Genomic DNA, 15,679 nt, shown 5'->3' with positions numbered 1-15,679 from the left:
GAGCAGGAAGAGGGCTCATCAGAGGCATCTTCCTCCTATCAACAGCAATTGACATTTATTGAGTGCCAGCCAGGCACTTTACTTTTGCCACCCAGTTTATCATCTGTAACAATCCTAGGTGGTAAATGTTAAAAACTCTGTTTTACAGATGAGTGAACTGAGGCTCTATAGTTAGTAACTTGCTCCAGAGTATACAACCGAATTGGGCTTTCAACTGTACCACATCTGTCTGGTGCTAAAGGCCATGCTCTTCAGGCGTTTGTTCCTTCCCTCATTTAATGTGTACTAAACCCAGCATCATCCCTGACACACAAAGGATGCTCAAACCTTACCTACTTATTGAGAGGACCTACGTCAGGTATTGTGCTAGGTCTCAGTGTAGGAGGCTCACACACACACACACACACACACACATACACACATACTACTTCTAAACTTTAACATTTGCATTTTGATCCTAAATATGTGATTAGTAACAGAACTTAGTAAAGGTCAAATTTGGGTTTTATAAACAAAAACAGAGCCCTTAAGACTTTTTGTAGGCACAGTTAATCAAGAAAGAAACTTAGTAACCGGAAGAGCTACTGCCTATGAATAAACCAACATGGAAAACTAGCTACTTCCAAAATGGAAGGAGAAATTTCTTGTCGTCTTCTCCTCCTGAAAAGTAGGGCAAGACACTCTGGCCTGAAATTTGTGCTCCAAAAGACATCTCAAGGGTTGAATCAAAATAATATTTAATTTTAGTCACTTAGTTGATCCTTCTAGGTCCTGAACTTAGGCAAAATCGCTCTCCCACGTTTTGCATAACTAAAAAGGAAGGATGACTCACTTGATTTTAATTTCAGATATCAAATCCTTCTATAGGGAACTACATTCAATATCCTGAGATAAACCATATGGAAAAGAGTATTTTAAAATGTATATATATGTATAACAGAATCACTTTGCTGTACAGCAGAAATTAACAGAACTTTGTAAATCAACTGTACTTCAATTAAAAAAAATCCTTCTATAGATTGAACAAAGGTGAGAGGATGAGGAGAGATAATGTTCTGCATCCTTAGTCTGTCTTTCAGATTAAGAAAGGCATGAGGGTATCATTTCAAGGCACAGGAAAAACTGGTTAGTTTGGCAAGAAAAAAAAAAACTCTCTCCCTAAAACGAGGGCACTTCACACCTAACGCACTTTCTTTCCCTGGCTCATCTCCCTAGCTAACTATAAAACAATTTCTGCCATTGTACTGGAATTAGACTGTTAAGACTCAGAGTAGCATGTGCTGGCTGATCGAGGGCTGAAGTTTTCACTGACACCTCTTCCAAATACTGGCTCTAACTTTCTAGCTCCCAAGGTATTACTGATCCAGATGCCATATTCCAAAGGGTAATGACAACAGCTTGGCTAGAAAGATGCGTACATGAAAGTTATTTAACTAGTTAGGCTGATCATGTCTCCCCCTCCCTGTTAACTCTTCAACAGGACAAAATTCAGTAAGAAGGCAGAGACCTACCTGTGACCTCTTGGTGTCGCTAGGCAAAAGCAAACTGCCTGTATTTACATTAAATGTCCGGGTCTTGGTTTTCACTGGTTCATTTGTTTCCCGATAAAGCCTCACTGGAGAAGGTTTGAGAGCCTTCTGGACCATATTATAAATGCCAACAGTGAGCGCTACATCTTTGTCGAGCTTAAGCTTCAACCTGAAGGAGAGAAAAATTTTTTAATTTGGACAGAAAGAGTATATTTTCCTATCTAAAATTCATTCATGGCACCCAAGCCCTGATTTGTTTTATTCTCTCCAATAACGTAAGCTTTTCGAATACAAATATAAAGCTTTTTAATAATACAATGGAGTTTGCTGTAATACATCTCAGGGTCTACATTGCAAAAAATTAGTCTCAGAATGTATTGTTAACTCCTTAAAATAATGATAAAGGATGTACCGTAATAAAAATAATGATTTTTTAAATTGAGCCTAGCAATTTATCAAATCACTTTACAGTTATTCTCTCATTTAATCATTATAATAATCCTATAAGTACTATATTATCTGCTGCTTCTGCTTGTCTAGCATACCTTCCCTCTTATTTTAACAATGAAACCCCAATTTTTCTTAGGTAACCACCCTTCCCCCACTGCAGTTTTGGGAAAATGTTCATCCAGGTGCTGTGCTTTACCCTGACCAAGAGATGGGCACATCTGGCCCAGGCTCAAGCCATCAGACTTATTCTCCTGAGAGTCTGGGTCTTAAACAGTGACCAAGAAAGGACACAGTTGGAGGGGATGCTTGCTGACAGTGGTACCCCAAAGACACTGTCAATAATTCTTATTTTCTAGATTCCTGGTGCCACCCTGGTTCCTATACTACCCACCCTGTTCAGGATTTTGTTTTAATATGCTGAAATTAGTCAAGGGTCAGTTTCTGTTACTTGCTACCCAATAACCTTGTTGTTGTCATTTTTACAGATGTAAACACTGAGGCTCAGGGATGTTATCTAACTTGCCCAAAGACATACAACTAATGAAAACTGGTATTCAAATTCACGTATGTCTGATTCAAAGCTCAGGTACTTTTCCATTATAACATATTGCTCCAGAGTATTTATATCAACATCTTAAGCAGCAATAGGACCTCTTGAAAATGTGTTCTATAAGAAAGACAACATGCAAAAATATTTACAATACAATACTGTGGGGAAAAAAGGCAGAACAGAAAAATAACCTGTGCTACACATTCTCTTCAAGCACACACGGAACATTCTCTAGGACAGACCATATACTGAGACACGAGACAAGTCTAAATGCATCTAAAAAAACTGAAATTGGAAATTCCCTGGTGGTCCAGTGGTTAGGACTCTGCGCTTCCACTGCAGGGGACACAGGTCAACCCCTGGTCAGGGAACTAAGATCTCACATGCTGTGCAGCACAGCCAAAAAAAAAAAAAGAAAAAAAGTTTTTCTATCATACAAAATATGTTCTTTACCCAAAATGGAACTAAGTTAGAGATCCACAACAGAGAGAAATCTGGGAAAACCTCAAATATTTGGAAAGTAAACAATACAATTCTAAATAACCCAGGAGGTCAAAGGAGAAATCACAAGGGAAATTTAAAATGATTTTGAACTGAATGAAAGTGAAAACAGAACATATCAAAAGGTATAGGATGCAGCTAAATCAGTGCTCAGAGGGAAATTTATAGCTTTAAACACCTTTATCCCAAAAGAAGAAAAGTCTTAAATTAATAACCCAATCTTCACTGTTGTGGAACGTTTAGCAGTATTTACTTTAAAGAAGAGAACATGTTTAAACAAGTTATAGCTAGTTCAAAGGTATATTGGTTCACACAGTAGAAAGAACTTTGGTTTGGGACAGAGCCCTGACTAGAAATTTTAGGTTCCTGGAGCAAGCACCGGGTAGGTATGGTACAATTTGGTAATGTATGATGTGCCCCAGAGATGAGTATTAGTAACAGATGGGCATTAGTAATAACACCACCCATTTGATGGCTTCCTACTTTAAATTATTCTGGCTTACTAGGTGTTAAACACAGTTGTCTAAAGGCTGCTGAAAGAGAGCTGACAATAAATGTAACCAATTTAAAAACTGCACAATCTGCAAAAGTAATTTTTAAAAATTGTTGTGCCCTCTAAATTTTAGTATCCTGGGAAAAAGCACTGGTCAATGTGGTCTACTCTGGCCTCAGGCTTCAAGAGACCTTGGTTCTATTTCTGAACCAAAAGAGCAAATCAGTTAGTCCCCCCACCCCATATTAAATGTTCACATTTATAAACTAAGGTACCTTTCGACCTTGAAAATGTCATAACTCTAAGTTAAAACAGAGTTATAGTATAACATCATGTGGTTTATGTCATACCAAGGAAAGGAAAATGTGAAAGCCCACAGCACAAAACAAGCTGCTTATGTTTAACTTCATCTGAAATGATTTAAGGTTAATAAATGTTACTAATGGGTAGGTTTCAACCCAACTCAAAGCACTGTTTTTACAGATTAAATGAGGTAATTATGTTAACAAAGAACTTAGGACATACAGATGAACCAGTTTGCAGGGCAGAAATAGAGACACAGGGCTTCCCTGGTGGCACAGTGGTTAAGAATCCGCCTGCCAGTGCAGGGGACACGGGTTCAAGCCCTGGTCCGGGAAGATCCCACATGCCGTGGAGCAACTAAGCCCGTGTGCCACAGCTACTGGGCCTGCGCTCTAGAACCTGCGAGCCACAACTACTGGGCCCACATGCTGCAACTACTAAAGCCTGCCCACCCAAGAGCCCGTGCTCTGCAACAAGAGAAGCCACCTCAACGAGAAGCCCACGCACCGCAACGCCCCGCGCGCAGCAAGAAAGATCCAACGCAGCCAAAAATAAATAAATAAATTTATTAAAAAAAAAAAGAAAGAAAGAAATAGAGACACAGGTGTAGAGAACAAACGTATGGACACCAAGGGGGGAAAGTGGCAGGGGTGGGAGTGGTGGTGTGATGAACTGGGAGATTGGGATTGACATATATACACTAATATGTATAAAATGAATAACTAATAAGAACCTGCAGTATAAAAAATAAATAAAATTCTAAAATTCAAAAGAAAAAGAAAAAAAGAACTTAGGACAGTGCCTGGCACACAATAATTATGCAATAAAATAATTCTATTATTTTATTATAGCAAGAATAAGTTTAATAATTTTCTAAGCCTTAGGCAATTAATTCTCAAACAGCTCCAATTTATTATTATTACTACCAAGTATCCTATAATGACTCTTTCACAAAATAGTAAGAATAGCTAACGCTTACAATTACTATGTTATTCCATTTAATCATCACAGCAGCCCTATAATGAGGGACCATTTTTGCTCCCATTTTACTGAGGCTCAGAGAAGTTACATGATTTACCCCAGGTCACACAGCAGAGGACTAGAATCCAAGCCAATCTGACTCTAGAACCTACTTTTAACCACCATTTTATCCCCCCTGCCACTCCCACCAATATGTGTAGATTTCCAAGTTGTAGTAGTAACAATATTCCACTATTTCAGGAAGGACAAAAGGTGACAGGGTGATTGTTTGAGGAAAGAGAAATAGTTCCTGGGAGGAAAAGGAGAACAATGACAAAACTATAACTGTAGCAATGAGCTGCTTCATGGTTTCCTTAAAATATTTAATTTCATGGGTTTTCCAGTAGAATTGTCAGTAATCTCTTGAAAACAGCTCAAAAACTACCAATGGTCTTATTCCTCTATACTGAGGAAACTAGTCTAAAATGAAAGTCTGATGCTCTTTAGGAAGAAACACTGAGGCGGCCTTAGGATTCTAATGTCAAAGGTCTCTAAAGGAAGATAATCCAACCACCTGGTTCTTATTGGTCTCAAGTTTATAAGAAATTAGAATAACACAATTTTAACAACAATGATAATAACTAACATTTATTGAGTTTTTGCTCTATACCAGGTACTGTCATTATCCCCAATTTACAGAGGAGAAGAAAACAGACAATGTCCTAGTGAGTGCAACTGAGGATACCGTTAGGCCACAACTGTTTACCCCAAAGGAGTGGAGAGCTGTTTTATTTTGGAGAAACAGCATACCAGCTCTTTCTAGAGAAAGAGAAGCAAATAGCTTGTGCTATCCTGAAATAAAGCAAGTTTTTTAGACGAACAGTGAGGCAGTGGTACAGCCCAGAGTTAAGGAGCCAGGGAGGTCAAAGCCATGCACGGCTTATGATCAGTTAGGGGCCTTGTGGGCAGCTGACCCAGGCTTAGTGCCTACCTGTGGAGCACGCGCTTCCTGGTCTCCTTGGCGCGAACCTTCCTCAACAGGTCTTTGAGCTTGCTCGACTCCTCAAAGTGAACCCCTATGTCCTCATCCTCTGCTATGCTGATAATATCTCTGTAGAACAAGGATATGTCAAAGCCCCCACGTTTCTTTAGGTGCAACAAGTCAAGGAAGATACCTGGAGCGAGGATAGACAAAAGTGAGGGGAAACAATTTCCAGCAAGGGAGAATTTTTTTCAGTTAAGTTTAAATATGCTGTTAAAAGCTCCCAAAAAACTAGATTGATTATAAATATTTTCAGGACTTAGAGAAAGTGGTTAAGGGGATCGGCTGCTCTAATGACTTCAGACAACTTATTCAAATAACCACCATTTGTGGTGGTGTTAAAGTCAAGAAAAGCTCCCTCTGGTAGAACCCTTCAGACAGCTAATGGCCTGGTCATTTTCACTGGGAATATTACATAAGGGTCTCCCCCAGCTTCACTTTATTGTTTCATTTTACTCTGAAGGGTGAAAAGCAACTATTTGACATCAGCTATAAAGAAGCAAAAAAAATTAAGTGCCAAGTTGAACAGGGGCGGGGGTGGCTTCCCTGGTGGTGCAGTGGTTAAGAATCCGCCTGCCAATGCAGGGGACACGGGTTCAAGCCCTGGTCCGGGAAGAACCCACATGCCACGGAGCAACTAAGCCCGTGTGCCACAACTACTGAGCCTGCGCTCTACAGCCCACAAACTACAACTACTGAGCCCACGTGCCACAACTACTGAAGCCTGCGCGCCTGAAGCCCATGCTCTGCAACAAGAGAAGCCACGACAATGAGAAGCTCGCGCACCGCAACAAAGACCCAACACAGCCATAAAATAAATAAATAAATAAGTAAATTTATAAAAAAGAACAGGGGGGTACTTCCCTGGAGGTCCAGTGGTTAAGACTCCTCGATTCCATTGCAGGGGGCATGGGTCCAATCCCTGGTCGGGGAACTAAGATCCCACAAGCCGCACAATGCGGCCAAAGAAATAAAATAAAAGAACAGGGGAATGCCGACCTGTGTCACGGAGATCCCCAGCTTTGGTCCTGGCCCTGCTGGCTTTGGCACTGTCACTGCCGTGGGGGTCATCTTCATTGGTGAAAAGCATGATCCTCTTATGGCTCATCTTGAACTGGACATCGCTAAAGAGGTTGGCACAGACCCACAGTACTTCACTTAGGGAGTAGTCAGATCCATGGCCAATTAGGTCTTGGAAATGTTTCTTCCCCTCCTGTCCCTTAAAGTGGTCAAGCTCTAGCACTCGTTTAGCACCTGATCAGAGACAGGGAGTCAAATGGGCAGAAAAGTCGGAACAGCATCAGTGTTTTACAAGACTAACAGAAGCTCTTTCTCACCCAGAGCTGTTTAACCCACATAACAAAAGTCTACACCCCAGTAAGAACCCCCGTGTGCAGGAAAGCATACTCCTAGTCAAGATGTTATCTGCTTCCTTCTCCACATCCCTCTTTGTGCACGTTAGTGACCTTCTCATGTAAGGGAAAAGCTGATCTTAGAATACTACTGACCTGGATTATCCAATTCCTGCAAGACGTAAATATTTTTGAAATTCACTGAATTTTTGTCCTTCTTGGTACCATAGAACACCACTGCCAAGAGATCTCGATCACTGCTTATGATCTTACTGGTGTATACACTCCGGATACACTGAAAAAATAAACATAAAATTTCAATTAATATTTAACTATGTACCACTAAACTTAAGCTCCACAGGTGCCTGACACATAGTAGGGCACTCAATATATATTTGCTGAATTTGTACATGGCATTAGAGTAAGGTGTGACCCCTACCTTCAGGAAACTCATAATCCAGTGAGGGTGATGGTCATTTATATTATGTATAACACAAAGCAAAGTGTGGTTAAGTATACAACAGACATATAAGCAGTCCCTACCATAAGAAATCAGAGAATTCAAAACATGTATATACTCAGGAAGGAAACTCTGCTATAGGGAAATAAAAATAAATAAAAGCCCAGCACTAGAATCGGAAAACTTGGATTTGAGTCCCAATGATGTCACTTACTTAATTGGCTGAGTTTGAACAGGCCATTTGATCATTCCTCAAGTAGCTTTTTTTTTTTTTTTTTAATGTGGACCATTTTTAAAGTCTTTATTGAATTTTTTACAATATTACTTCTGTTTATGTTTTGGTTTTTTGGCCCCAAAACATGTGAGATCTTAGCTCTCTGACCAGGGATCAAACCCGCTCCCCCTGCATTGGAAGGCAAAGTCTTAACCACTGGACCGCCAGGGAAGTCTCTTTTCCTCAAGTAGTTTGATACCAAGAAACAAAATTTACATATATAAAATAATTACATATATAAAAGGTTTAAGTGAATGTTAGTATATGTGACATTAATAAATAATGGAAAATAAATCTATACCTACTAAAAGCAACTTTTGAAATAAAATTTGCCTAATTACACAATTAAAGACATCAGTATGCCAGGAAATATAAACTAAAGCCATATCCAGTAAATCAGTGTCTCATAAGTGGTCAGTCCTGGTGGCCTATAATTCTGGGGGTACTGACAAAATTAAGTTTCTGATTCTGCAAAGCTGAGGAATAAACCAACCATGGTGACCCCCCTCCATATCCTGCTTGAGACTCTACCTGGCCTTCCTCCATAGCAATTCTCTCCTTAAATGCAGAACTTATGGTATGTCTAGTCATTGACAGTTATCTTCATGGCAAGTAATCATTTCTTTTTATTTATGTATTTATTTTTCATATTTATTTATTCATTTGGCTACGCCTGGCGGGATCTTTAGTTGCGGCATGTGAGATCTTAGTTGTAGCATGCAGGATCTAGTTCCCTGACCAGGGATCAAACCCATGCCCCCTGCAGTGGAAGTCTTAACCACTGGACTGCCAGGGAAGTCCCAGTGAGGGCTTCTTTAGGTTCTACTATTAACCGCCCCCCCACCCCCACACACACACACAAACTAAAATAGAATTTTAGAAAATGTTTTTTCATTGCTCCTTATCAAATACATTATGTTCATCAGTGAATGTCTCACTTACTCACTACATAATAAATACTACAGTTGCTTCTGGGTTCTCTAGGCGTTAGCATTTCATGAACCCTTTCAAATTACATGCAGAACTGTATCTTTTTTGGGGAGAGGGTACATAGCCTTCATCACATCTTCAAAGAGGTCCATGATCCAAAAAAGGTTAAAGCAGTGCTCCTCAAAGAGTGATCTCCAAACAACATCAGCGTCACCTGGGAGCTCTATTGGAAATGCAAATTCTTGGTCCCTCCTCTAGACCTATAGAATCAGAAATTCTGACTGCAGGGTAAGGCCCTGCAATCTGTGTCAACAGCCCTGCAGGTGATTCTGATGTAGGTTAAAGTTTGCAAACCACTGCTTTAAAGTTAAGAATTGTTTTATTAATTCTTTTTTTAGATGCAAGATATTCTGACTTGTCAATTGCAAGAACTGTTTGTGTACAAATTAGGACATGAGAAGCTTCTGTTTGGTTCCAAACTCCAAAAATATGAGAAATGAGATGTACAATAAATCCTTAAAAATTCTTCTCTAGGCTTCCCTGGTGGCGCAGTGGTTGAGAATCTGCCTGCCAATGCAGGGGACATGGGTTCGAGCCCTGGTCTGGGAAGATCCCACATGCCGCGGAGCAACTGGGCCCATGAGCCACAACTACTGAGCCTGAGCGTCTGGAGCCTCTGCTCCGCAACAAGAGAGGCCGCGATAGTGAGAGGCCCGCGTGCCGCGATGAAGAGTGGCCCCCACTTGCCGCAACTGGAGAAAGCCCTCGCACAGAAACGAAGACCGAACACAGCCAAAAATAAAAATAATAAATAAATAATTTAAAAAAACAAAAACAAAAATTCTTCTCTATGAAGAAATAGTAATCTTTTTAATTGAGGTGAAATTCAATTAACAAAATTAACCATTTAAAGTGAACAATTCAGTGTTCAATTTAGTACACTCACAATGTTGTGCAACCACCACTTCTATCTAGTTCCCAAACATTTTTATCATCCCAAAAGCAAACCTCATACCAACTAAGCAGTTGCTCCCTCCCCTGCAGCCCCCGGTAACCACCAATCTGCATTCTCTATGGATTATCTATTCTATACTTCATATAAATGTAATCATACAGCATGTGACCTTTTGCCTGGCTTCTTTCACTTAACGTAATGTTTTCAAGGTTCACCTTGTAGCACGTATCACTACTTCATTCCTTTTTATGACTAATATTCTACTGTATATATAAACATTTTATATACCTACTCAAAAAGTTTTAGAATGAGATGGGGTGGTGATTATTGCATGATGTGAATGACTAAATATCTTAAAACTGTATACTTTAAAATAGTTAATTTTATGTTATGTGAATTACACCCCAATTTAAAAAATAAAAATATTTAATCCTCATAACAATTTGACAAAGTAGGTACTATTATTTTATTTTTTATTTTTAATAAATTTATTTATTCATTTATTTATTTTTGGCTGCACTGGGTCTTCATTGCTGCATGCGGGCTTTCTCTAGTTGCAGCAAGCCGGGGCTACTCTTCGTTGCGGTGTACAGGCTTCTCACTGCGGTGGCTTCTCCTGTTGCGCAGCACGGGCTCTAGGTGCGCGAGCGTCAGTAGTTGTGGCATACAGGCTTCAGTAGTTGTGGCTCGTGGGCTCTAGAATGCAGGCTCAGTAGTTGTGGCACACGGGCTTAGTTGCTCCGCGGCATGTGGGATCTTCCCGGACCAGGGCTTGAACCCGTGTCCCCTGCATTGGCAGGTGGATTCTTAACCACTGTGCCACAAGGGAAGCCCAAAGTAGGTACTATTATTATCTCTATTTTACAGATGAGAAAACATATCAAGAGCTTCAGCAACTTTTCCAATATCATACAGTTTGTAAGTGGCAGAATCAAGATTTGAGTAGCTGTTTTTTATTTAATTGGGTAAACACCTAGGAGGGGAACTGCTGGCTCATATAATAAGTCTACGTTTAACTCTTTGAGGAACTGCCAAACTGTTTTCCACAGCAGCTGATCCATTTCACACTCCCACCGACAACGTATGAGGGTTCCAATTTCTCTACATCCTTGCCAACCCTTCTTATTGGCCCCTTTTTTTTTTTTTTTAAATTACAGCAGTCCTAGTGGGTGGGTATGATACCTCATTGTGGTTCTGATTTGCATTTCTCTAATACCTAAAGATATTGAGCAGCTTTTCATGTGCTTTTGGCCATTTGTACATCTTTAGAGAAATGTATATTCAAGTCTTGTGCCCATTTTTAAATTGGGTTGTCTTTTTGTTGTAATTATCTTTTTCAACCACAGGTAATACTCAACTTCCAAATAATCACTTACAAAAGGACTCATCTCCACACCATAATAGCTGGAACTTCTTTCCTTCCTTTATACTGACAACCCTATAGAAAGAGGAGCCCACTTCTGCTACCAGGGCTAACACAGAAGGTGGGAGCAACGTAGTCCCAGGGTCGGAAGTTCAAACCCAAAATAAAATGGGCCTGTTCTCCAACACTGCTACTCTTTTATTTTTTTTAAAGTTTGTTTGTTTGTTTGTTTGTTTGTTTATTTATGGCTGTGTTGGGTCTTTGTTGCTGCGTGTGAGCTTTCTCTAATTGCAGCAAGCAGGGGCTACTCTTCTTTGCGGTGCACGGGCTTCTCATTGCAGTGGCTTCTCTTGTTGCAGAGCATGGGCTCTAGGCACACAGGCTTCAGTAGTTGTGGCACGCGGGCTCAGCAGCTGTGGCTCGTGGGCTCTAAAGCACAGGCTCAGTAGCTGTGGCGCACGGGCCTAGTTGCTCCGTGGCATGTGGGATCTTCCTGGACCAGGGATTGAACCCGTGTCCCCTGCATTGGCAGGCGGATTCTTAACCACTGCGCCACCAGGGAAATCCCCATATTTTTTAAAGTGGTGTTGATACTTTTTGTTGTTTGTTTGTTTGTTTAATTAAATGAAAGGTAGTCTTACCTGGATGCTCATGTCAAAAGGAGTCAACTCATCTTCATCCTGAGTTTCAAACATGGCCTCAGAAGCATCAATCAAAAAAATCAAACTATCTCTTCCTGAATATTTATAATCTCCTATGGGGAAAAAAACAGAAGGAAATGTTTGCCCTTGTTTCATATTTATCATGTTTATTATTCATATAAAACAAACAGAGGGACTTCCCTGGTGGTGCAGTGGTTAAGACTCGCACTCCCAATGCAGGGGGCTAGGGTTTGACCTCTGGTCAGGGAACCAGATCCCACATGCATGCCGCAACCAAGAGTTCACATGCCACAACTAAGGAGCTGGTGAACCGCAACTAAGGAGTCTGCCTGCTGCAACTAAGACCCGGGACAACCAAAATTAATTAATTAATTAATTAAATTTAATAAATCTTCCGTCATAAACATATCAAAAAAAAAACCTCAAAACTTCTAAGAAATAGAATTAAAATAAAATAAAATAAAACAAATAAAATAAAATAAAACAAATAGAGAAAAGCCCATTAAGCAAAATTATAATCTGAGGAATTCCCTAAGGTGAACACCCTTAGGGAAATCCTTGGTGGGCCAGTGGTTAGGACTCCACGCTTTCACTGCCAAGGGCACGGGTTCAATCACTGGTCAGGGAACTAAGATCCCGCAAGCCACAAGCTGCGCAGTGCAGCCAAAAAAAAAAGAAAAAAAGTGAACACCCTTAAAACCACCATGCACATCAGGCAATTGAATCTTGCCAGTCACCCCAGAAGCCCTCTCCAGGTCGCCTCCCAATTTTAACACCCACCTTCCTCCCAAGAGTAACCACCATCCTGACTTTTGGTAATCACTTCATTTTTTTCTTTATAATCATCCAAGCCAACATTCCTAAACACTGGCTTTGACTTTAAAAAAAAAAAAGTTTTAAAGCCTCTTATAATCTGTAGATACCCCCTCTGTCTTTTGTCTCATAAGTTTTCCACCTTCTGGATTTTGCTGACTGCATTCTTTTGGTGTAGATTAACATAGTCCTCTGTCTTTTCTACTAAGGACCTAGAGAGGCTTCATCAGATTTCGGTTTGTTTTTTTTTTCCTGGCATGATTACATTATAGGTGATGCTGAGTTTTTCATAAAAAGGCATATAATGTCTGGTTGTCTCTCTTTTTGACGATGCTGCTTCCTAATGCAATAAATTTAATTACCCATCTTTTCTGAAGCAATACAGCAGTACGTGTCAAGAGCCTTAAACAAAAATTCTACCTTGAGCCAGTGAATTCTACTTCTTAGGAATCTATCTTAAGAAAATAAAATATGGAAAAACCCTATGCAAAAATTTCCACAATGTTGTTTATTAAAGTAAGAAACTGAAAACTAAAATGTCCAACAGAAGGTAGACTGAACAAATTATAGCATATTTAAAATGATTTATAGAGGCTATATTTGCAGTTACATGGAAAGATATATCTATAATACAATAAGGAAAAAAGGCAGAACACAAAACTATGTATATATGTTTAAAATTCTTTTTGAAGAAGATGTAAATTTTGAAAATGTAAATTAAAATGGAAAAAATATATGCACTATGATTACAACCATATAAAAAATCAGATACAAACAAAAACAAACTATATATAGTTACGAAATATAAAGAATGAAAGATATATGAAGGAAATATGCAAAATGCCAAAATGCTAGTAGTGGTTGTGTTAGGGTGGTAGATTACATAGATTACAGAATTCTGCTTTATTTTTTATATTTCCTGTATTTCTCACTTCTAATAAATAAAAACACTTTAAAAATTTCTACCCAGAACTTAAATTAACCAGTATGTAGAGTACAGGCACCCCTTATTTCTCTTCCTTTGTCCTATGTGTTACTGTGTTGTCTGAACATATACTCCCAAACCTGCAGGCTAGGTGAGGGAATGACTCTTGTAACTGTGATGCTAATGTATACTCTTTGGTTGCTGCAGTTATTGAAGGGTGAAAGCATTTTTACACTGAGGTCCGAGAATGAGGAAAACTACTTTCCTGGGTGAGGAAGGGTCTTACCTGAGCCACCTAAGGTGACAAAGGATACCAATGTTCAGGGTCATTTATTGGAGATCAATCTACCAGTGCCCAGCAAAAGTTTAAGGCTAGGAATGTTCCATAGACTAGAGTAGGACCTGAATAAAAGAGCCTAGGGTAGCTCTGCAAAGTTCAAAGGGAGAAAAGTATTGGAGATTCTCTGGGGAGAGAAGCGTGGGCCACAAGACAGCAAAGATCACCCAGCAGAGATAGGTAGGTAAAGTCTTTCTTCCACACACACAAGGGTACATGTTAATGAAAGTCACTTACCACCTGCTTCAAGGCCCTCCTCTTGATCTTCTTCTTCCTCATCACCCTGATTTTTGTAATAAGACTCCCACCCTGACATGTTGGTTACTGCTCACAAGATGAAAGAAAGTGGAGATCAGTAACAACCAAATTTAAATCTAAAAGTTATCGACCCCTAGGCTTCTTTGAGCTCTGTCCTAAAAGCTACATGTTACTCCTGAGGAATGTGGATGCTGGATCCTGCTGCCTGGAGAGCTTGGTAATTGAGATGCAAGGTAAAGGGGCATGGGGATCATTCCTGAAATAGCCTCACCTTAGCTATCCCTTAAGGACAATTCAGGGCCGGTGGCCCGGAATGACCTCTCTGACGGGTGTGCTGGGGCAGCCTGACCTGGAGGTCCAGTCCCGCCTCCGGCATCATCTGGCATATGAAAATTTATTACTATCGTGCTTTCATCATCAAAACTCATGATCTTGGTCTTTCCTTCTTGCCTCTGTATAAGGCCAAAAGAGAGACACTGGCTACTCTGACAACCTTAAAGCAGACTCCAGGAACGTCACCAACAGCATGACCTTTGCGACCAAATCCAGAAACCAGAACTTCATCATTTTCCTCAATAAAATTCAAACAACCATCATTGGGTACAAAGGCTGTGATTTTTTTGCCATTCTTGATTAGCTGAACCCTGACACACTTCCTGCTGGCAGAATTTGGCTGTTTGGCCCCTACTTTTTCAAGCACAATTCCCTTGGCATGAGAAGCACCTCCAAAAGGGTTGGCCTTCAGGGCTGTGCCCAAATGGGCTTTTTTGTACTGTTTATCATGTCACTTCTGGTCTCGTCGGCGGCTACGGAGCTTCCTGGCAGTACGAAGACCGCGACACTTGCCCATCCTGCCTGCGCCACGGGCCTGACTGAGCGAAAGAGCTCCGGCATCATCTGGACTTGAGAGATTCCCGGTCCAGTGTACTGCGTCCTTTAGCAGACCCACTTGTCCTCATCCCGCCCCCAAATCTCCCCCAACTCCTCAGCCAGCTATGCCCAGTGGGGTCTCAAACGCAGGCGGGCCTCCAAGGCCGGGTGCGCCTCCCCTCGGAGGAAGGAACGGGGATCAGAGGCTGTCTCCACCCCTCGGGTCCGCACTCTTCTGCCTGACGGTGCCCCACGATGAGGCTACGGGGACGCGCAAGACTGAGTGGGCAAAGTAAAATGAAGCCAGCCCTGGCAGAGAGCAACAAACACAAAACTCAGCCCGCTTCCTACCTACCTTGAGCGAAATGAAGAGATCAATTTGGGCAGAAGGCGGGGCGCCGCACACGCGCTAGCTCCGGTTCCCGCTCCCAATCAACGCCCTTACGTCATCACGCATAGCGCGCACCTTTCGCGTCCAGCTGACACGCCCACTCCCGCAAGGCGCTTCCCACACCCGTCCCGAACTAACACCACCCCGTCCTCGAAGCCCCGCCCCCTCCTGGGAAACCCCGCCCCTCGCCTCCCGTCAGGACGGTACGCACATGCGCGAGAATGCGTCCCCGCCCGCGTCCCCGCCTCCGCCCCCGCCCCC

The 15,679-nt window shown here is 41.2% G+C and overlaps 1 protein-coding gene and 1 pseudogene across 2 annotated transcripts in view; both read right to left on the bottom strand.

Annotated features, from left to right (window-relative positions):
• XRCC6 (X-ray repair cross complementing 6) overlaps positions 1-15,503 on the bottom strand; it is a 29,097-nt gene extending 13,594 nt beyond the window's left edge. The window contains exons 1-7 of the mRNA XM_082351427.1: positions 15,383-15,503; positions 14,137-14,223; positions 11,804-11,916; positions 7,337-7,475; positions 6,828-7,082; positions 5,778-5,961; positions 1,512-1,698 (exon numbers count right to left, since the gene is read on the bottom strand). Coding sequence (XP_082207553.1) covers positions 1,512-1,698; positions 5,778-5,961; positions 6,828-7,082; positions 7,337-7,475; positions 11,804-11,916; positions 14,137-14,215 — 957 coding nt within the window. The 5' untranslated portion in view covers positions 14,216-14,223; positions 15,383-15,503. The remainder of the gene's footprint in view (positions 1-1,511; positions 1,699-5,777; positions 5,962-6,827; positions 7,083-7,336; positions 7,476-11,803; positions 11,917-14,136; positions 14,224-15,382) is intronic.
• Positions 14,538-15,376, bottom strand: LOC309608970 (small ribosomal subunit protein uS12 pseudogene; annotated as a pseudogene). The gene has a single exon. The product of its transcript is annotated as a small ribosomal subunit protein uS12 pseudogene (transcript).
• Positions 15,504-15,679: the final 176 nt, after the last annotated feature.

Source organism: Balaenoptera borealis, assembly GCF_965194805.1.
Source record: "Balaenoptera borealis genome assembly, chromosome: 13".
Classification (NCBI taxonomy): domain Eukaryota; kingdom Metazoa; phylum Chordata; class Mammalia; order Artiodactyla; family Balaenopteridae; genus Balaenoptera; species Balaenoptera borealis.
Note: the sequence above shows the minus strand (reverse complement) of the source record. Positions and strands in the feature narration are given on the sequence as shown.